This window comes from Orbicella franksi, chromosome 10 (genome assembly GCF_964199315.1).
Source record: "Orbicella franksi chromosome 10, jaOrbFran1.1, whole genome shotgun sequence".
In the NCBI taxonomy this organism is placed as follows: Eukaryota; Metazoa; Cnidaria; class Anthozoa; order Scleractinia; family Merulinidae; genus Orbicella; species Orbicella franksi.
Window position 1 is genome coordinate 20,520,884 of NC_138154.1, and position 23,170 is coordinate 20,544,053.

The window sequence follows — 23,170 nt, forward strand, 5'->3', positions numbered from 1 at the left end:
CTCTGGCAAACGGACACCGATCGATGTACATATAAAATACAGACTGCAGACTACGAACTGCGGGCTTACCCTAATATTGACCCAGTACTCATTAAAAAGTAAACTTTAAGCTATAAATTAGCTCTAACCATGTGTAATATTAACTCTAAAACAAACTCTGTTTGCTCTTAAGCTAACTGCTAAGTTAAAACCTAATTTCAGTCTGCAGTGTGCAGTGTAGGCTGCAGGCTGACATAGGTCTTTAGCTTAATAACCAGCTTAGCAGTTAGGATTTCGGGTTAGAACTAATCTTCAGAGTTACAGTCACTTTTTAGTAAGTATTTCGTCTAGGTTAGGGTCAGTCTCCTGTCCCCAGTCTGTATTCTGCAATGTACACTGACCGATATGGAAACTGCACCTTAAAACAATACACATACCACATCTGTTCATTTTCTGCTAAGCAATTTTTATTTAACTCCCAAATACAAACAATGATTAGGCTAACGACGCTTCTCAGCTTATAGTATTTTCGCAGGGGATCCGAACGCTGTGTCAGCAATAACATAATCATTAATAAATGCACCGTTATTTACCTGTGTTCCTTTGTCTTTTAGAGTCGTTTAGAAGGGATTTGACTGAAGTGAAGGTAGTTTACATTTCTAACATTATCTTGTCTGCCGCTTTGTAATTATGACGCTCAGATGACTTCTCGAGTTTTCCTTATCGTCATTAACTATTAACTCTCATCGTGGGAGAGACTCTCAGGTTTCATAACGGCCATAATGGAAACTCGAGTTCAGAGCATCACATTTACAAAGCGGAAGACAAGATAATGTTTGAAATGTAAACTGCCTTCTCTTAATTCAAATCCCTTCTAAACGACTCAAACAGACAAAGGAACACAGGTAAATAACGGTGAATTATTAATGATTATGTTATTGCTGATACAGTGTCCGGGTCCCCTGTGGTATTTTGCAGTTTGTCAGCCGACCCCACCCAACACACTCAGTGGCTAGCTATAAAAAAGTTAAAACTCCCAGTATTCAAAATTGACAAGAAAGAACTTGTTCTTGGCATTGCTCCATTGCTTTGCGTCTGTAGCCTGTAGGGCGCCTCTCTCAGCCGTACATAGAACAGGTGCCAAACTTTAGTACGAAGTCTCCATGGGTTCCAGAGCGGCAACATTTCTGATCAGCAATACCAAAAAGACAATTTTAAAACAATACTTTGTGTAAAAAAGAAGGTGCAATGATCTTAAATCGAGGTTATAAAAGTTGTATTCAACACGTTACCATTTTCGTTGAATATAAGACTGAATAATGTTTAAACACGTTATATAATATTTTGAATTACTCTCGCACGTTGATTGGTTCTTAATTATTATATAAAATAAGTAGATTCTATGCTGCCGTGCGTCTGTTCAGAAATAGATCACAGAAGACGTCATAATGTGGTAAAAACATTAGTGACACATTCACCTACGGCTCGTGCGCCACTTTTAATTTAAACCAATAAGAATGGGGAGAAAATTTTGTGGTGAACTATAATCGCTGTGGACAACGATCGCGGAGACCTTCAGTGATAAATCGCTTTTCTTCGAAAATATTACCTTCTGGGTTGGGTTGTACGCGTATGTTCCACAGCACTGACCATTGGACGCTCTAGGCGAGAGATATCCTTGGCAGCATATCTATAAAACAGTGTTGTTTGCAAGAGATATGCAAGAATTTCAATCAGAAAATAATTGGCAAGATATTGAGCTTACCTATATATATATATATATATATATATATATATATATATATATATATATATATATATCTTATTTGCTAGCCGGGAGGTCTGTATTGGGAGCGAGGTCTATCTCAGAAACTTTTTGATTGTTTGCTGACTTGGCAGAAAGGTGTATTAATGGGTCATCGGCATATAAGCTAGTCTTGCAATACTTGAGCCAACGTGGTAGGTCATTAACGTATATCAGAAACAACAGAGCCCTAGTATGCTGCCTTGGGGCACTCCAACTGTGATAGGCCTGGGACAGGATCGAATTTCCTTACTTGCGGTCTGTCTATGTCTATGTCCATGTCCATGTCCATGTCTATGTCTATGTCTATGTCTATGTCTATGTCTATGTCTATGTCTATGTCTATGTCTATGTCTATGTCTATGTCTATGTCTATGTCTATGTCTATGTCTATGTCTATGTCTATGTCTATGTCTATGTCTGGAGAAAACATGAAGAAACTGACCTTCACTCACAAGTCGCTTTTCTTCGAAAACATTACCTTATAGGCTGGGTGGTATGCCTGTGATCCGCAGCACTTTGCATACCCATATGGTTTAGTCGAGAGACGTCCTAGGCAGCATATCTGTAAGAGAGCGATGTTTAGAGAAATGCAACAGACATACGTTCCCTTCAAGAGAAAAACTATCACGTGAAAATAAAGTTATAAGCATAGTTAATTGTATGCCTGCGATAAAAAGTGTAGATTTTACAAGCGCAGAAAGCTGAGCTTTTTTGAGGAAGAGGCGGAAACTTACTGCCAGATGGTCTCAGAAGTACCCTTAATGTAAGGTATATCATTGTAGTGGACAGGTGTTGGGTTCCTGTTCGTTACGTCGGCTTCGGTAGGTTGGTAAATGTTTCCTCTAAAAAAGTCAGCGTTGTATTCGTTTTTGTGCAAAACACGTTCAAGGTATCTGTTTTCGTCACGTAAGCTGTCCGGTGTGTCACAAACTAGTTGCGCTCGTCTCGTCAAAGTCTTTACAGTCGTGGCTCTCTACGAAGTCGGGTTGTAGGATGATTCGTCAAGTAATGCGTCGGTTTTCCGTACACTGTCGTTCGCAGTGAAATCCGTCGCATACCGACAGATTACTTGGAACCTCCGAGACCATCTCACGGATCCTACAGCCCTACAACATCGCTGTAGCCTACAAACCTACAATTACGTTACGACACTTACTGACCAACTTTAAAGACAGGGACGAACCCAAAAACAGACAGGAAGCAGTTTACAAGATCAAATGCTCCGACTGCGAGGCTTCTTACATTGGTGAGACTGGCAGAAGCCTTAACACGAGACTGATTGAACACAAACGAGCCACGAGAAATGGTGATGCCAACAATCACATTGCTGTACATCATCAACTGACAAACCACAACATTGACTGGGACTCTGCTCAGTGCTTAACCTACAGTACAAACTATTTTCAACGACTGACTCTGGAAAGCTGGTACACTAACCTAGAACAAACGCCTCTTAACAGATGCAAACAACTGCCGGCACCTTACAAACGACTTATCCACGACGGAAAAGAAACCGACAAACGGACTCCTAACAGACCGACTTAATTTGATTAGCAATAGACGGATTGAAACCGACCAATGACTGAATAGGAACTTTACACGAGTCTTTCAGCCAATACCATCATGGCTGAACTGACCAATCACGTGCAACGGACTAGACTTACAACATCATCGACTGACAAACACTTTTCACTTGACTCTGAAGATGACTTCCGCTAAAGTTGTCGAAACGTCAGTCACAAACAACAGTTGGTAATTCAGAACTACCTTCACTCGGACGATCACACCATACGAACTACTGACACTCCTGGGTTCAAACCAGTTACTATATTATTAACTACGGCGCGCAGCGGAGTATTTTTCACGAAATTCGATGTGTTTGGATAGCCGATGAAACAAGTGTTTGATATATCTTCTCAAACGAAACAAAAACTAAGGAGTGAACAGAGAAATAAAATCGTCAAAATCTATGCTAATTAAGACCGGGTATCCAAACCTCCTTTATGGTTGTGATTTCCTTTTGTTTTGACTTGATGAATTATTTATGAGTTTGAGAAGGATCGCTCAACCGGTTTTTGCAGCAATAATAGCGGTCATAAGAAAACTGCACATACCACATCTGTTCATTTTCAGGTAACCATTTTTATTAATCCCGCTGCGTTAAAAAAAATAAAAACAATTATCAGGCTGACAAGGCCTCTCAGGTTAGTATTTAATTTTGTAGTTGGTCAGCTATTCCCACCCAACACACTTTCCAGCTAGCTATGCAGCATTCAAAATTGGCAAGAATGAAGATGTTGAAAAGTGAACTGATCAACATGACACGAGCGTGGGACAAAGAAAAAATCTGAGACCCCGATAGGAACCGAATCCATGACCTCCCGAACACCGGGCGGGTGCTCTACCCACTGAGCTACGAGAACTCTTGGAGAGCAAGGTCATTTAACTGAGTTCATATGTGACAGGCGTCCTGCATACTCCCAGGATCAGCACTGTCGAAGTCATCGTGAACAGTGATAAGTGAATAAAGATGGTAAATTTTAAGCCCGGTGATAAAATTACCGAGCTTAAAATTTGCCATTTTTATCCACTTATCGCACTTACGAAGATATTATTGGCCTTTCTTCATTGGTATGCGTCAGTAGTCTGTGCGTCGAGACCTGATGCGTCGCCTTCATTATGCGCATCCCGGTGTTGTCAGCAGCCTGTCGCGAGCAAGAGAATGCATCTACTGGCCGGGCATGAGTAGTGAGATCCAGCAGTTCATTGAGACGTGTGATGTTTGCAGATCCTACGACAAGAGACAGCCTAAAGAGACCCTGATCTCACACGAAGTCCCAGATAGACCTTGGGCCAAAGTTGGAATTGATCTATTTAATTACAGGAGTCGTAACTACCTCATCTGTATGGATTACTACTCCTCGTTTTGGGAGGTTGATCTTCTTTAGAACACATGGTCAGCAACAGTGATCCGGAAGTTGAAGGCCCAATTCGCTAAGCACGGTATTCCAGAAACGTGCGTGTCAGACAAGGGCTCACAATTTATTTCAGATGAGTTTAAGGAGTTCAGTCGTCATTGGAGTTTTGCTCACGTGACAAGCTCCCCGACATACCCTCAGAGTAGCGGGAAAGTTGAGGAAGCCGTCAAGTCAGCAAAGACAGTTATAAAGAAACCTAAAAACAGAAGACAGATCCTAATCTTGCGCTGCTCGAATACAGGAACATGCCTAGTCAAGGAATGGACAGCAGCCCAGTTGTACGACTCATGAGCAGACGGACCAGAACCCAGGTCCCTACCTTACCACAGCTCCTTAAACCACTCGTTGATCATAATGTCCACGACAAGCTGCTAACTAACAAAGGACGTCAAGTGATTAATTACAACAAGGGAGCTAGCCAAAGATCTTGCAGAGCTCTAAAGTGGAGTCTGACTAACGAGGCCGTCAAAGCGAGGGTGGACAGATCTGTGGGAACTCGGTCGTACGAAGTGATTACTGAAGATGGTGCCAGATATCGACGGAACCGTCGTCACTTAAGGAAAACAAGAGAGTCTTACAACAGAAGCACATTGACGCGTAATTTAAACGTGATAACGCTTTCAACCAGCAGGGCAGAAGCCAAACAGCGTCGTTCATTTTTGTCTGTTTATTAGTTTTTTTTTAGAAGGAAAAGGATGTTATGTATGGTAGCCTAGATAGCCTCGGTACTAGGGTGCACGCTAGCCTCGTTATGATGTATACATAAGGAAGAATGACTTTCAAAATAGACGGTTATTTTGATCATGTAATACGTTGCTTTCTACTTGTTGAAACACACCTCTCTCAGGTAGGCCTTTGCGGATTGTGCTCCTAAAAGTGGCATATTAGGCTACTAGCAGTGCTCGAAATTTTGCCAAATTATGCCAAAATTATGCCAGAATTCCCAAATTATGCTCCTGATTTCCGAAATGATGCTCACAAAATAACGTAGATTCTGTACATAGAGGCGCGCAAATGCGCAATAACGACACCAAATTATGAGGTTTTTCAAATAAACTGTTGTTGTAAATTTATTTGTGTTTTATGGCAGTTTGTCTCGACCGTCAGCTGTCCAAATTAGCTGCTCGCATCCCTGAACCGTTGGAAAAATGCCTTCAACGACACGCATTGCAAGAATATACTACCCAAATTTAATTTATTTCTGTAGAGAATACACCATGTTTACTAACTTTTATGAATTTATGCCCCCAAAAGTGCTAAAATTTGCCAGTTATGCCGTGGCAGTGTTCGATTAAAAAATTATGTTTTTTTGCTCCAATTATGCCAAAAATTATGTGAGCACAATCCGCCAAGGCTTACTCTCAGGGTGTGTGGGGGCCACATTCATCACGGCAGTGGCCTTTGTCTCTTACCATGATTCCCTTAGCTTCCAGACAACAGTCCTGGTCAGCAAGAAATAAAGGCAATTTTAAGACAACGCTTGCTAAAGGTCTGTAGATCTTAAAATGAGGTTAACATTTTCGGTAAATATAAGGTTGAATAATAATGCTTAAAACACACTATATAACTGGCCGTCTATATGAATACTTCTTTGTATACTGTTTTTCTCATAAGCCGGTGTTTTCAGTTAAACTAACTTGCCTCCAAGACAAACCCGACAAAACCTGTCTTCTTTATTTATCGTCTATAATATCACAACTTCTTGACTTTATCCACTGAATGGTTGTGGATTTTGTTTTGTTTTGTTTTTTGTTTTTTTTGTTTTGGAGTGACAATGAACACAATCTATTGTTTTCAGAATGGATGTTTTCAAAAAGGGTACACATAATCTCAGGTAGCATTCCTTGTAACCAATCCAGTTTCGAATTTAATCAATCCAGATTGTTTCAATGTTCATGGAAGCTGGAAGCAACAAGGAATGGCCTCGGAATGACTTCCTTTTTTTCAAAACAAGTGAGTGACTTGCGTGACCGGGTGATGTAATCTGGACCAAGTTCGCTAAAATGTAGAATCAAATGAAACAAAGTTCTAAAACAAGGTTTGGCTTCCGATCTGAACGATACACCTTCTGACGTGGATTGTTTGGATTGCAATCTAAGATTGGTTTGGGTGGCGTGAAATGGAAGGGAAATCTCATATTTTAAGTCGTTTGCGCTGGTTGTTTGTACGTATCTTATCTGCACACATTACAAACATGTAGTTCATGCATCGAAAGCGCGCGCACTAATTAGATTCTGAGCTCGAGATTTCTAGGAGGTGATAGCTGATGAGGCAGAAGTTTTTTTTTACTTCAAGAAACCGTAAATGCCCTCCTTTTAGTCTTCTCAGGAATTTTGTTTATTCATTTGTTTCTAAATGTTCTATAAAAGCTTCGGAGAAACGAGGAAACGTTACAATTTTGTCGTCCACACCAAGCCACTGCTCACTAATGGCTGATGGTGTGTAATGGCTCGGCCAATCAGATTAGAACATTTGCATTAGTATTCTAGTAGAATTCTATTAATAAGCTGTAAGTTAAACAACAACAGTGTTCGTAGCCACTGATAGGTTTTTTTTTTTTTTTTTTTTTACATTTTGGGAACAAAACAGAAAAACTGAATATTCGGTCCGCGCAACATCGATTTTGCGCTCTTTTGGGCTGCACGCTTAGCTGTACAATGATTTCAAATACCGCTTTGAGGGTAAAGTTCAATTTCATGTAAAGGATGCAAACGAGTCAATTTTTTTAAAAGCTGAATCATTAGATAATGCCAGTCAAGAGTTTTTCGTTGGCTTAACCATCATGGTGTATTTAACAATTAATCCACGAGCGATCTCATATCCAACAAGCGCGAATGAAATAATTGTTTTATTAAATTCGGTACGCTTGTATACCTGGAAATTATATCTTATTTTCATTGGATTTTCATTTTGCAATTGCAATTACATGACATGCACGCCGTTTGTAAACTTAGTTGAATGGAAAATTTGAAAGCGTAGCAAAGGAGTCTGCTAAACGAAAATTGCAATCATGTATAATTCAAGGAACGTCTACGAAATGAAGGATATACAACCTTGGTCCGAAAATTTAAAAAGCGTTCAAGTTTGAGTCATCGAGAAGAGTAATAATCTTGCACTTGCACATTACAGTTGTAAAAATACTGCGGAAAACTTTGATCGCCATGTTACACAGACGTTGTGCCAAAATTAATCTCGGCAAGATCTCTTTCAGCGTTCCCTTGCTGTGACTGCCTTGGCATTTCAAGCTGGATTCGTAGAGCTGATTGCTGGCCAATTTCAGAGTAAGAGACAGAAAATATCTTAGCGTCGGATTCATCTTCAGAATCTCCCAGTCCACCCTGATGGTTTTTCGTGGCTGGTAAAGATCGGTTCAGCACAGTCAGAATACTTAACTTCTTGAGGGGTTTTCGCAAGGACAGAATTGTTGGCGTTAGCTGGCGTTGATTTTCTCGTCCTCGTCGGCCAAAAAAGAGATCGAGGTAAAACTAGGTCGTCCTCTTTAGCTGTGCTCTCCCGGACCGAGTTCGTCGCTCTCGAACAGTTTTTTCATCTGCTCATCGGAAATTCGTTTCTTATGGATTACGTTGGCAATGCTGCCTGTCTACCTGAGGTCTATTACAAATGCTTTAATACTATTGGCCTCTGTTAAAGCGGGGCCAGAGATAATGGAAAACGGTTTGTTGGGCGGTGAGCGAAGGAAACGATCAATTGCAGCTTGCTAAACTGACGTGCTAAACTGACGTGCCATCTTTCTTCCGAGCAGACACAGGGAGCCCTTACATCCGTAAAGAGTATGAATGAAAGACCAACCTACCTTTATCGCGCGTTTTTTGTGTTTTGTGGCGGCCGTTTTGGAATTTTAATACGCGGTTTGCTAGTGCGAGGTCTAGAACGGAAATTTAAGAAGTCCATTTGTCGAGGGTCTTCCCGGTAAGGCAAACCAAAGCGTTTGTATGAAGAAAAGTTGTCCCCCTTGCTAGGGTTACCCTACCTGCCAAGGCGAGACAACTCGCCAACCCGAGTTGTCTTGTCCCCCGAGACGGGTTCGCGACCCTAATGTAAACGGTTGGTTGAATTTTGCAAAGAAATAAGCTAAACGTTACCTCAGTCAGGGTACCTCGGGGGGAGGGTAGAAAAATTTTGAATTTAAGGACGGTGCTTACTTTCTTTGCCGCGTTCTGCGCATTAAGGGGGCGAAATACGAGATACAAAACCCTCAACTTGTCGCGCAACATCAGCAAATTTGTTGCGTGACAAGTTGTGAGTATGATGAAAAACGAGCAACAAAGCCAAAATTTGTTGCTCAAAGTAAACCCGCGCTCTAATTTTCGCAAAAACTTTCTTCAACCCGCCACAAATGTTTTTGGTGCGCGACAAGTTGATCACGCAAGGTGAAAAACGCAAAACATCGACCAAAAACGTGCAACGTCAAACAATGCTGCGCGCCAAGTTGAGGGTTTTTGTGTCTCGTATGTCGCCGCCTTTACGAAAGTCATGTTTTACACACCACCCGCATTTATAGGGTTGACAATGACGTGATCAACAACTCCACCAAGTACGTGACTTAAATGAAATCAAATTTTTTCTACTGTGACCGAATCATGTTTGATGAATCTGAACTTAAACCACGAACGCCAGAATAGCAGCATATCGTTAACCACCTACTGTTAACGGTTTCCAGTTGAAAAGCCAGCTGTTATCCATATAAAATCATACTGAAATCCAACTGCAAACATGTAACTGCAGATAACGTAGTGTGTGCGCAAAACAAGTGCGAGAGACGAAATGTTTGACTTACTGGAGAGGTGACAGCAAAAAATGCAACGGGCACCGTAAAAGTTTCCAAAAGAGATGAAAACAACTCATTTCACTTTAAAAAACACGTGGATACTCCTACATTTTATGTCATGAAATGAAAGTGATAAGACTAATCAACAAGCGCTTAGTTTCTGGTTGTGAGGAAAAGCTATTTAGACTGCATTTTGGCCAAACCAGAGGAGAGCTGTCAGGGACGCCAAAAGCAGGGGGCTCTAAACCCTACTGCACGTAGAGAATTTTTTAAAACTTTGCCGAAAACTATGTCTTATCAGGTCTATCAAAATTTGTTAATATAAAAAAAATTGACCACGCTGTTTTTGAATTATAAGCTACGAAAGCTGCAATTAAGGTTTTTTCCGAGGTCATACTATTGCTATGGTAACCTATTGCGTCACGAAAAGGAAAACAATCTGTTAACCAGTGATCGGGCAGTTTTTTTGATACCATGATCGTAGCTTCAAGTGTTAAAGAGTGGTTATGACGACCCATCAAAATCTAAGTGCTGGAAACTGTTTTGAGCCACCTTCAATCTAGATTATAGATTCATTTTGAATTCATATTAATTGTTAGAGGATTCTAAGGTTTGTTAAATTACCTGTTTATATTTGTCATAAACAGTTCCTGCGCAGCAGGCCTTTGAGTAAGAGTAATATGGCTTGCTTCCACAACACTTAGACGGCTTTGAATAAACATTTCCTCGGCAGCAGACATGTGAGGAAGGGTAATATGGCTTCCTTCCACAGCACTGGCAAGGCTTTCGAAAAACATTTCCTCCGCAGCAGACCTGATAGGAAGGGTAATATGACTTGCTACCACAGCACTGAGACGGCTTTCGAAAAACGCTTCCAGAGCAGCAAACGTGAGTGGAAGGGGTGTAAGAGTTCTTTCTGTAAAAATAAGTTAAAAGCAATAGTTTTGACGTGGCGAATGGGCATTTTAATCTTCTGACGTACACGCAAACGGGTATCCCCACCGGACGGGGCGGCTGGTGCTGTCTCCTGGGTTTTTGTTGCAATAAGACAAAGTTAATCATTTTGCTTTTACTATATAGCCTTGCTCGACTTGACCTATAACTTTACATATTTTGTAAATTGACTAAATCCTTGCGAGAATTGCGCTTTAGTTTGTGATTGGTGGACATACTGTCAATAATTGACAGTTGCTGAAATTGGATAATGTGGAAATTGCCGGTGGGCGTTATGCGAAAAGCTCCGTTCTAATTCCTTCTTCTTCTTCCTAGCGTTTTTCCCCTCTCCAACCACTTCTGCGTGCAGGCTAGAAATGTAAGAATTACACTTACCCACAACATCTGTATTCTACTCCGCCACATGACCAACAGTAAGTCTCAACAACTGCAGGAGAAGAGATAAATGTAAAGATGTAAGGCTAATAAGGTTCCGATTCACCTTAAACTAATGAGCTGTTTAAATTCATCTCATTCATTACAGATTACCTCCTAGCCCGCTTGTCATATTATTTTTGCCCGGTATTTCGATATACATATTTAACCCCCCCCCCCCCCCCATGAGGACAATGGCCAATGTAAAATGGGAAATTAGAGGGAAATCCAGGGCGCCCGACACAGCACGAAAGGTCACATCTTTTTTAAATATCTGCTTAATGCCGATCGACGACGAACATTTCGCCTCAAATCAACGATATCTCAATAAAAGGTTATTGATGAACTCCAGAGGCAAGCAATTACATAAAGCCATTGTATTTAAGTAAGAATACTCAGCCCTTTATGAAACTGGCAAACGAATAAAGAGCCAGTTACTTCCTCCTCTTTCATGAAAGATCAAGTTTTGCAGATCATATTACAGTTCGCTGTACACTTATACTACTTGTCGGAAAGACACCTGCTGGCATATTCCTGTATTGATGATCACCGTCAGGCCGGGAGGGATTGGTTAAAAAACTGTAACACTTACCAAACATAAGAAGCACGGTGGCAGCAAGAATGCGAGAAAACTGAGCCATGATTCCTTTTGAAATCCAAATTCTAAAAAATAAGATAACGCCGATGACCAGCATAGCTTATTAAAAAGCAAATCATCTTTAAAAAATAGTAAGTATCTCTATCTATCAACACGGCCAACCCTCATACCCCCTTTGCCTAGTGTCTTAAGATAAACTTAAGGATGGTGCCTAGTAAATACAAAAGTCGTTTCTCCAAAGTAGGACCATATGGAAAAAGTAGATCTTAGCAAGGACTACTGGAACCCACAAAGAAAACTAGGGGGTAGCGACGCATTTGTCCGAGATAATTAGCCTTGAATCTCGAAAAAAATTGCTGGCGTCAGTATTTTTTCTGAAAAAGAAGGAAAAGATATTTTTTCAGAGATTTCAATTCGCATTTACCTTCAGAAATGCACACACATTTATAAGTAAAGATAATTTAAAAGTCTGCATACGAGTCAAGGGGCCCATCAGGCCGGACTTTATCCTGGTTTCGGCAGCATGAAGCGACTACAAGTATTTCTACTCCGCCCTGGATGGGATGCTAGTCCATCGCAGGGTCACGCCCCAGCATTAAATTCGCCGGTACCCATTTATACACTTGGGTGGAGAGAGTCACTGTGAGAGTAAAGTGTCTTGCCCAAGAACACAAAACATTGTCCCGGCCAGGGCTCGAAACCAGACAACTCGATCCGGAGACGAGCACACTAACCATGAGGCCACCGCCCGTCTCCAAACACATTTATAAAAGTCTTTAAACTACATGGCAAATGGTAACATAAAAACCACTCCTGGTATGTTTCTAATCACAAAATCGTAGCAGGGGCTCTCCTCTGGTCTAGGCAAAAGACAGTCTAAATAGCTTTTCTTCACAACCAGAAGCTAATCACTTGTTGAATACGCTTGCCACTGCCATTTTATAACATAAAATTAAGGGGTTGCCATGCGTCTTTAAAAGTTAAATGAGTTGTTTTCATCTCTTTTGAAAACTTTTATGGTGCTTGTTACATTTTTTCCTGTCATCTTCCCGGTAAGTCAAACATTTGGGTATCTTGTTAGCATAAGTTCCTTTGTCTATTTGGTAACATCTCTTGACTTCCCTGTGTTTCTCAGAGTACTTGTCTCTCAGAGTGATTGTCTCTTCTGCTGCCTAGTCACTGCCTGTTTAAGTTTTTCTTTCTCATCTCGTCTTTCGTCTACTTTGTTCCAGGTATCTGATGTGATCCAGATCTTTCGGAACTAGGTCTACCAAAGACTTTGTCACATGTATCTACATATGCTTGCTCGATCACCATCCACTTCCTATTTGTTGCTCCATCGGTATGTTGTTCTTGGTCTCCCTGGGAATTGTGGTGTCCGTTTTCCTCGTATTATTGTTGGTCTTACATCAATTGAAAGAGTGCCTCAAATCTATTTTGCAGGACAACACGGAATTCATCAAGACATTGCGGATCCCTCAGGTTGCTGATATCAAATCAATGGCGTCCTGAAGGGGGTCTCTTGCGAGCCAATAGCTTAATTTTTGCTTCTGCAACAAGCAGATGATGGTCATATACTTCATCCGCCCCTCTTTTGACTGGCGTACATCTTGGAATGATGAACTCCATCTGGGTGAAATAGCGAAATGATCAATTTGGTTTTTCGCGCATGGGCATGGACTGTCGTCATTAAAGGAAATGAACTAGACCTCAGCCCAAATTTCAATTGTTTTTAGTGGTCTCTTTATCTTGGACCGACTTCTCCACAAGTATTGGTGTACATCGCCATCGTTAAGAGCCAGGTTTTCTAGAGGAAACGTCTTCCCGACATCTGCTATCAGGTCAACTCTATGCGCACAGAAGCGGATCAGTAAAGAGGCGAGCTAAGGATGTGGTGCATAACCCGGAATTACACCATTACTGAGAAAAACGCCATCCTCTCCCTTCCCAAAAGTATCGACACTTTGTTGTCTTCGTTTCAATGCAAAGCACGGCATGATGTGGCAAATACCGTACGACTCCATCGTTACTACTTTGGTCAGGTGCCTCCTCTGCAAAGTCTCTCTTTACTTACAATAAGCCTCAACTTTGTCAGGGTCTGGTTTCAACTTCCTTACGATGCGTCTGCGTCGTTTCACAGCTTGGCCGTAATATTTCCCAATTACTGGTGAACTTTCTTCCACGGAGTTTCACCTCATAGTTTTCCCCATCAAAGTTTAGCCCTTTAGTGACATGGTTGGATTCTCAGCTTTGGTTATGCCCATGGATCCCAGTTCCCAGAGCCATTTTAAACTTGTAGTGACTTCGCTGTTCTCTACAATCGTCAGCATTAAAGAGGTGCATCCTGAACTAGACTCTGCGGGTTCTGATCCAGCAACTAGTGACTCAGCAGTTGCCCCTCTCACGCATATCCAGCTAATAACGAAAGAGATCTGGACCAACAAGGACACCGACTTGTGCTGAATTGCGAAGGTAGAAGTCTGCAAAAGTCACCGATCCAAGAGGATTGCAGATGTTAGGTATGGCGAGAGCGTTCACTTAAGAGGCACTTTTAGTGTCTACTTTGATAGGTGAAAGAGCAAATATTACTCTTTGTAATCTCTTAGTCTCACTGTTTTGTCCCCTTTCTCTCCTTACGTTGGGACGCTATTTTACTTTGTTGGACCTTGAAGCGTGAGGGTTCTGCAAATGCCTTTCGTATGTATGAGCGCTGACTATCAGGTTCAAATTAGACTCACACAGTCACTTCTTGACTTTTAACAAGTAACCTGGCTAACGCAGTTTGTAGAAGACAGGTGTAGCAGGTTTCGTAGCAGCCAATCCACGTAGCTATAGGATAGTTTTGTTTTGATTTTGAGATGATTTAAAATGATTTGGGGTCTTTGGTGTGGTTGCTTGAGGCTGACCATATCATCCAGTAACTTGTGATGTCGACGGCTACAATTCGTAACTGAAAATTTAGGGTGGCGCCAGATTTGTGAGAAATGCTTTTGGCTGGTAGGCTTTATCCAATTGTGACGCAGGTTGCTTTCTTTCTTCCCGCCAGAAGGTCATGTTTGGAATAGACGGTTGGTATCTCGCCTAATGCATGGACAAAAGCTATGGAGTCCACTAAGTAATGCATGTAATGTACGGCTTAGGTTGAAGGTTTCAAGGCCCCCACATTTTTATCCAAAATCGTTAAGGACGTTTTTCTTGTCTATCGTGGAGGTTTTTTCTGCTGCAGTTGGATTTTATCAATGTCCTTCCTCAGAAGTATTGTTGCGTGTTGGTAGTGTGACCTCTATAACAAGTCATCCTCTATCGTGAAGGGATATGATGCCTGTGCTAAGAACTGGGATAATTCTGTCATAATCGTGCTGATTGCGTTAATCTCTGTATCAGTCTTTAAAGTTTAGGAATACGGTCATTGTATGACAGGGATTGGCTTTCACCTGGAACTTGGTCATAACATTGGTGTGGTTCTTTTTTCTGATCGAAGCTTTCAGCCTTCTATTTGCTGATCGTAAAGAATGTCGAGTTATTTTGGTTTAAAGTACTCTTCAATGAACAACACACGTTTACTTCAAGACGCCATCTTTCACCAACAAGCATCTTGCATGTAAATGCTACATTATGTCCATAACCCTTAAGCATCTTACTCGCTCACGCTGTGCAACACCTTTCCGGAGGGGGTCACGTTCCAGAAATATCTGGGGGTCTACATTACCAGCTCCCTCAATTGGACCAAGCACATCTGGAGGTAAAGAGGAAGGCAAACAAGCTTCTTGGAGTACTTCAAAGGAACTTGACATTTTGTTCTCTTGCTATTAAGGAACGGGCTTATTTGAGCCTTGTTCGTCCGGTACGTGAATACGGATCCGTTGCCAGGTCCCCTTACAAGCCGAAAGACATCAACTGTGTGGAGTCTGTTGAAGGTCGCGTGGCACCTTTTGTAAGCAGTGACCATCGCCGAACCAGCCGTGTCAATGCCATGATATCAAACCTGGGGACCTTGCGTCACGTAGAGGATCTCTGATTGACAATATTTTTTAAGATCAAGACGGCAATGTTAGGATACCACTCGCAAATTACGCGAGTCCGAATTTTCCCATAATACGCGAGCTAATATGCAGCAACTACTCCAATTTCAACGTTTTTCGTCTAGCGTTAATACCCATAAGTACTCTTTTTTTGTCCAAACTGTCCCGATTTGGGACGCCTTGCCTCTCGGCTCTGTCAACGCTGACTCCTTCGCCACTTTCCACTCAAGCATTTGTGATAATTTAGTTTATTAACGCATTGTTTAATAACCCAGTTTATTGTCGCTTTAATTCTTTGTTATCATTGGTACACTCGTGCCAGTAGTCTGTTTACTAATTCAACTTTATCGCTGCCTTGGTAATGTACCAGACTTGTGAGCGTGAGTTCTATATTTCTTCGTCTGCGCGCGTGAGTAGTTTTGTTTGCTATTTGTTAATATGTCCTTTATGCAATATGTATTTACCTTCGCTGTAAATGTGTCACCTGAGCACCCTGCTGACCATCATTACTGGATTAGCGAGCTACAGACAATTACACTAATTAAAGTTAAAGTAACTCACTTGAACAATACTTCATGTAAGCTAGCACAACATCTTCACCCTATTGTCCGAGAGTATAAAATCTAGGTAAACGAACAGATTATGAGAAGACTGACCAAAGATCTTCAGGGATCTTATGACACTGCGTCATCTCAAGCTAAGCCTAGATTCTCTCTAACTTCGAGGGACAGTCTTATAATTCACTTAGGCCTGGTCGCAAAAATAGGTGATACAGTGGGTACTGGAATGTCTCCTTTTGTAGAGGGAGTGTCCTTTCGAACAGGTGTTGGAGCTTTGTCCAATGCGGGAACTTGGTATGCTATTGTGGTGTCGAGGTGTCAATACTGCCTCGATGACTTTTCCTGACAGCTGAAGGTCCTTGACGAAAACGTCTGTACCCGGTTCAGTTGAAGGCAAGGGCTTGGCCTTGTGCCTGGTGTTGAACACTATTTCCTGCTTCAACTTGCTCATGCTCTCTGGTGCAGGCATGTTTTCTAAGTCAGGCCACTGTGGGTTCAGCTGGGTATGAAATGCTGGAACACTGTTCCTTATCTGCCCTCCCATCAGTAACTGGGCAGGAGAGAACTTGCATGCTAGTGCTGTTGATCTGTTGGCTAGTAATGCTTTAGCAGGGTCTCTTTCCTTTGTCAGAAGATTCTTCACTAACTCCTCGCTCAACTTCTCCATTTATTTGGGAAAATCTAGATTACTTGTGGTATGCCTGAATCCCCGTTCCTTAGCAAAGTAGGAAAATTCTGCACAGTCGAAGTGAGATCGCACTTGGTCTGAAATCCCTTGAAAGACAAAGATCGACTGCTCTAATAGACCCACTTGACCATGTAATCCTCTGCATAGCTACTACTCCCACGTGTCTTGGGGTGTAATCTATAGTCGATGTCTTTCAGCTTGAAGAGGACGGTGGCTATGACTTGCCAGGGACGGTGTCGAGATAAGCGGTTCGGGCTTGTTGTCCCTTTGTAGAGTTCAAACTTTGTACTGTTGCACCAGATCCTGGATTTCTCTGCTGACTCTTGTCCACCACTTTAGCCCGCTTGCGCTATTAAGTGCTTTCTTGGTACCCTTCATGGATCTTATCCAGTATCTCAAGGCGTATGGAAGAAGGAATTACAATCCTGGATACCTTGAGCAGAGTGTTGACCCCTTCTTGACCAGTAGGGTTTAATAGCATCGTTTAATGAATACTTCTCAGGCCATCCTTCACAGCAGTACACTTTGATCTGTCTACAGACAGGGGTTCTCCTCCTGTGCTTCCATGATCTGCTGTAGTCTCGCGTCTGAGGCAAGCAGTGATGAGGTCACGCTTCTGATGTGTGCATTCATTTCTTCAACGTCAGTTGTTGACTTCACTGTTTAGCTTCGGGCTTGGAGTCTTGAAAGCGCATCGGCTATGAACATCTTCTTTCTTGGAACATGGTTGAGCTCTTTAAAGTGGAATCTCATCCATCGCATTCTAAATCTTTCGATCCTCGGCGAAAGTTGGTCCACTGTACGAGTACTCAGGAGTGGCACTAGAAGTTTATGGTCTGTTTCTGCAGAGATCGATGTTCCCACGATGTCCTCCCAGGATCGTTCGCATGCCCGTGTGAGTACTAAAACGTTTTTTTTTTTTTCGATTTGTGCGTATCTGGTTTCAGTGGGAGCCATCACTCTCAATATGAATGAGACGGGTCACCAGGAGTTGTCAGGTTAGAGTTTGAAAAAATGGCCTAGGCCAAAGGAAGAAGCGTAAGCTGCCACTTTGGTCTCCTTGTTCGGATCGTACAGCTCCTATACTGGAGATTTCATATCCTAAAATGCTTCTGTTACTCGGTCACTTCCCCATGTCCATTGGTTCACTTTGTGGAAGAAGGTCTCTGATACTTCTTGTGTCTTCAGCGAGGTGCTCAGAAAACTTGCTTAGTTGGCTCACCATGTCAAGAAATTTTCTCACTTCTTTTATGTTCTGAGGTGGCGGTTGGTCAGCAATTACTTGCAGCTTTTCAAGATCCGCCTCAATTCCACTGAAGCTAATGACGTGTCGAAGAAACTGTCACGTCTGCCCCAACCAGACGCTTGAGTACTGCTTCTAACCTTTGATTGCGTTCATTTTGGTCTTTGCCATGGACTAAAATGTTATCTTTATTGCACTCCACGCCGTCTAATCCTTCGAGATCTGACTTATATTCTTCTGGAATTTCTTTGAACCAGAGCTGATTCCTAAGGACAACACGTTGAAATAGAAACGGCCCCATGGAGTAATGAATGCTGTCAATGGTCTTGATTCCCACGCTAGCTTCATCTGCCAAAATCCCGTCAAGTTTACAGAACACTCTTGAACCTACTAATCTGCCGAGAGTTGTGTGTACTGCTGGAAGCGGGTGGTTCTCTCCCTTGACTTACTCGCTTAGCTTGCTAAGATCCGCACAGACTCCGAATATCGCTTTTGGGCGTCACCACCATGGGAGCGCACCAATCAGTGCGTTGGTAAACTCTGAATACGACATGAGTAGCGTGGTGGTCCCGCTGAGCTGATGGAGCTGTTTACAGACTGTGAAACAGGCTAGCTGGAATTACTGTTACATAAGCGCTGGTATCCAATTTAAATTCTGCTAGCGGTCCATTGATTGAGACTTAAACTTTCCATGAATCCCTTGTACTTCCTTGGACAGCAGATAGTTCAGTGAGTTCAAGCACGAAGAGCTCTTCTTCATCGTGTCTTCCAGGAAAATTCACTTCAGCCACTCTCTTGTCTGATTGAGATCTGCAGGCCTTTGTCCAATGTCGCACTTTGGAACACTTGTTAGATTTTGATTTCCTGGCAGGACATTATGTCCTTGGGTGTGATTGACCCAGGCACCTTGACCATTGTGCTTCAGGAGTCTTCCCACTTTTAGGCTTGGGTTTTTTTTTTTGCTTCTTCATATCTTCTTTAGAATCCTTTCCCTTTCCTTTGGATAAACAGTCCACATGAGCTGGTGGTGGGTCGGATTTGGCTTCTTGTAGAAATGTTTGCTGCCTCTTAACTGTCTCCGACTGCCTGGTTTTTGTAATATCTTTCTCTAAAGTCAACTTAGAATCCAGTTGCACTTGTTCAGAGAGCTTTTTGTCTTTTATCCTTACTACGATTCCATCTCGCATGAGATCGTCTCTTAGTGTTCCAAATTCGCAGTATTCAGCAAGACAATACAAATCTGTTATGAAATTATCTACTGACTCACCAACTTGTTGACTTCTTAGGTTGAACTTCGCTCTTTCAAGTATTACAGTTCTCTTTACCACGAAATGAACTTGAAACGCCCTTTACTGCTTCGCTTCTTCAGTTGTTGGTCTGAATGAAACTACGATGCCGTCAGTCAGTTCACTTCCATCCTTTTGGTCGAGTCCAGTCGCTTTTCGAAATCGTTCGAAACGCTTGATCCAGCGGGACTATTCTTCGGATTTAAAGTGGAATTTTTCAGTTGGTGGAGCTCGGTAACTCGCTATGGGTATCTGTTGAACCGTGGACTGCTGTGCAGGGCGGCAATTTGTGGGCGCCAGCTTTGTTGGGCTCCTCAACTACTTGTGGTTGTTCAGCTTGAATTCCGGCTTCGTTTGGAGCTTGGTCTCCCATATTTACGTTTTTTTTCTGATTCTTCTTCGGTTTAAAGGCTATTGGGAATTTCCCCGCTGTCGCCATGTCGAGTTATTTGGGTTTAAACTAGTCTTCAGCGAACGACACGTGTTTACTTCGAGAAACCATCTTAAATAACCAACATCAGCATCTTACACGTAACTAACTTAAACACTTCATGTAAGCTAGCACAACACAGGGTACCCCCTGTTACACCACGGCCAGGTCTTTCTGTAGGGTCATTACGGCAGTTGTAACATTCTTCTCCAATAGCTGAGCGTTGGTGACCTATGATGTGGATGTTATCTCCTTATCTTAAACACCGCCATGGATTTTTGTCTGACCTTCTGCTTCCTCCTCTGCTGTAGCTCCCTTGGTGTGGCTCTAGTTCCCTGATTTTCCTCCTTTATATTAAATACTTTTCTCCTCGCCAACTACTTGGTTAATGTGGGAAAGGTTACTCGTTGAGAGACTTCAAACCTGGGTGCCATTTCCTTTGCTCTTGTGAAGGTTAATTCATTTCCTGGGCAATACGTTCTCTTTTGAGCACTTCAGAGTAGACGCCGAAGACTTCTGCGTTGGGTACAAGTCTGTATAGAGAATCGTGTAGGTACCTGAACCTCTGTAAAAGTAGTCTTGCAACAATTTCCAGCCATCATGAGCGCGTGTATCATGTTTAAGATCTGCAGATAACTACTGACCCTTTATCAAGCTCCTTTACAGTCTTCGTATACGAATCTTGTCCAGTGTTACCGTGTTTCCGATCCTTCTGTTGTTTGTCTGTTAGCGGTCAGGTGTTGAATGGATTCAGACTAGAGTCACCTCACCACACATGTTTCCACTTCTGATCGCTTTCTCATATTTGCACGATTATAAAATATTCGATATTACCGCTAAAAGAATGGTCGAAAAACCGGCAACAATTTAAAATTTGAAACATGCCCTTCTTTCTCTTGCTAAACCATCAAAACAAATGCAAGAATCCAGGGAACAAAAGTATTTCAAAATCAGTCTAGGGCGGATGATTGTTTAAACTGGTACGCTACTGTCTCATCTGCTACTGAATTGAATTTGATGAAATCGGACCACATTTTATCTTCAACCATGGTACTTCAAAACAAACTAAGCGTAGTCCAATTTAATTTTCAAATTCATAATTATCAGTTCTGTTATCTCGCTGCACTTGATAAAAAATGTTATATGTGAATTTATTTTTTTGTTATTCTCGCCGAAGATAACGGTAGCGTGTGGTCTTAAATAAACCAACTAATCCGTTCAAGACAGAAACGGGAATTCAAACTTACTTAAGTTATTTTACGTGCCTGTGGGTGTCAACAATTGCGGTTAGGTATTCTGTTACTGTTGGCGACTTTTTCCAACGTTCCTCATCGAAACAGTACAGCTCATTAATCTTGGCTAAGATATCTTACTCGCTTACCTTTATGTGACTCAAGGCTTGCGCGATTCTCTGTGAGAAAAAACGTCGAAATGACACAACCTGAAAACAGAAAATAGAAATGTTGAATTTTTAGTAAGAGATAACCATAACTAAGAAGGATTCAATGTGGTTATTTTACAGTCGAAAGATTGAATCATGAGTTAATAAACAATAAACAAATTTCTTTTGTCTTCTTCCGCGATGGACTAATATCAAATCGCGGTTTCAATTTTAGTCATCATGATTATATCGAAACGATTGGGGATGCGAAAAATACTAAATATTAAATAACAGAATCGCAAGCTACCCATGAACGTATTTGATACTTACTTGTCGCCGATCAAACCGTAATGGAAAAGAATTGCTCTACGTTATCAAGACCAATGTTTTGTCTGTGTGGCGAATAAGAACAGAACAAGTTTCTAAAACAAAAGTCATTAAATTCTAATTTTTATGCTAACAGACAACGCTATTTCCTGGAGCAGTTTGTTTAATCGTCGATTTGTCCAATGGAATGAAGTGTTCCATTCTCGTTTTGTTTTGTTTACCACGGTTTGCTCTCTCACTTGAGAAAAATGACTCTCTGGTTCCACTGAGTAATAAAATATTGAGTAACAAAATGTCGAGCCCGCTTTTATTGCAAAAAGCAGTTAATTTTCATGAGTTTTTGACAAAATATTTATCCCATTAAAGTTTCCGGCACAAAATTACAATTTCAAATTTTGTGATACATTTATCCCTCAATCATTTCATACTAAAACACAAAAGATAGATTTAACTGATTATAAATAATGATGTGAGTTTTCTCAAACGATCATCTAAATGTAAGAGATAAGCGTTCTCCAAACTGAGCCTTAACCCGTAGAATTTGCCTTTGATTATACTTACTTATAGGAAGTCTATTTATACTGTCATTATGGTGAAAGTGATGATTTTGAAAACATCTCAAGGAACAAATTGTACATGAATATGCATTTAATACTGATTAGCAAGCACGAGAAACGTGTTCGTTTTCCCTTTTCGTTTTGATTTTGACGACAAGCTGTCGCTCTCTTCTCAAGTTGTCAAGCAAGACACTGCCACGAGGTGGTATTTAGTGCTTCAGGGCGCTTGTGTATGTAGCTCGTGTAGATGTCAAGATGTTTCCATTCTTGGCGACCATTATGAAGTCGACAGTTGAATTTGATTGTGAATAATTATTTAAATTATGTCAGTGAGCCGGCGGCTGAGTGGATCGTAAACAGTCCGTATTTGTCTGCATGTTTTGTGGTGTAGCATATAAACCAGTCGATAAGAAAACTGGGTCGTCTGGTAATTAACCTGAAATCAAAAACGCCTGATCGCATGTTAGTCGTTTGTCAGCATGTCGTTTTATAATTGACATCACGACCATAATTGCATTTTTGTATTATAGTGCATTAAACACCACACGTAAGGTTGTTTCTTTTCATACGTGGCAGCTTCACAGTCTTAATTATATCTTTGCTGTCACAGAGTGATTAACATTTTAGATAAGAGCAAACAGACCGTGAATAAGGTGTTTGTTTCCTTCTTAAATTCGAGGAAATTATGCACTTTAAAAGTGTGTTAAGAATTATTATTATATGGCTTTGGCTTGTGGCCGATATAACGGGCGCTCTGATTGGTTAATTGTCACTGAATTGTAGGGCATTATTCTCCCGTAATGCCCACGGGCCGATTACGGATTATGCAAATTAGGAAGAGCCCGGTTCTGAAAATTCAAGCGCATTGAAGCGATGAAAGCCGATTAAAATCAGTACGAGAATATCAGTAGCTAAAAGTTTAGAGATATTTCTTTAATAAAATTTATATAGATGACTTACCAGTCGGTAATCTTGGCGGGCACTAGTGAAAAACAATCAAAGTTTGCCCAGTCTTAAGTAAAGCTAAAATCGCTAAGTAAAAAACACCATCGGCAGATCTGCCATGCATCCTGAGCAGAACACCACAAAGAAACTTATAAATTATCATCTTAGTCACAGCAATTACCGAAGTATTGAACTCCGTCAAAGTTCTCGTC

The 23,170-nt window shown here is 41.4% G+C and overlaps 2 protein-coding genes and 1 long non-coding RNA gene across 3 annotated transcripts; all 3 read right to left on the bottom strand.

The window, feature by feature from the left end:
• Positions 1-424: 424 nt before the first annotated feature.
• Positions 425-10,202, bottom strand: LOC145500835 (uncharacterized). Its single transcript, XR_014051151.1, has 4 exons — positions 10,178-10,202; positions 2,265-2,348; positions 1,589-1,669; positions 425-1,166 (listed from the first exon to the last, which is right to left on the bottom strand). It is a non-coding gene; the product is annotated as an uncharacterized LOC145500835 (long non-coding RNA).
• LOC145501731 (uncharacterized) lies at positions 9,350-21,546 on the bottom strand. Its single transcript, XM_081481135.1, has 6 exons — positions 21,460-21,546; positions 21,130-21,189; positions 11,514-11,584; positions 10,883-10,934; positions 10,178-10,469; positions 9,350-9,457 (listed from the first exon to the last, which is right to left on the bottom strand). Exons 3-6 carry the CDS (start codon positions 11,560-11,562, stop codon positions 9,350-9,352), a joined length of 501 nt encoding a protein of 166 aa, XP_081337261.1. The 5' UTR covers positions 11,563-11,584; positions 21,130-21,189; positions 21,460-21,546.
• LOC145500827 (uncharacterized) lies at positions 16,214-20,694 on the bottom strand. The gene is made up of 2 exons (XM_081480365.1): positions 20,226-20,694; positions 16,214-20,185 (listed from the first exon to the last, which is right to left on the bottom strand). Exon 2 carries the CDS (start codon positions 16,766-16,768, stop codon positions 16,286-16,288), a length of 483 nt encoding a protein of 160 aa, XP_081336491.1. The 5' UTR covers positions 16,769-20,185; positions 20,226-20,694; the 3' UTR covers positions 16,214-16,285.
• Positions 21,547-23,170: the final 1,624 nt, after the last annotated feature.

Excerpts from the sequence above, each read along its gene's own strand:
- LOC145500827 (XM_081480365.1), bottom strand. The coding sequence starts at position 16,768 with ATGGAGAAGTTGAGCGAGGAGTTAGTGAAGAATCTTCTGACAAAGGAA.
- LOC145501731 (XM_081481135.1), bottom strand. The coding sequence starts at position 11,562 with ATGGCTCAGTTTTCTCGCATTCTTGCTGCCACCGTGCTTCTTATGTTT. Across the intron at positions 10,470-10,882 it reads GTAGAATACAGATGTTGTGG|AAAGAACTCTTACACCCCTT; the intron begins GTAAGTGTAATT and ends TTATTTTTACAG. Across the intron at positions 9,458-10,177 it reads TTTATGACAAATATAAACAG|CTGGCTTTTCAACTGGAAAC; the intron begins GTAATTTAACAA and ends TATGGATAACAG.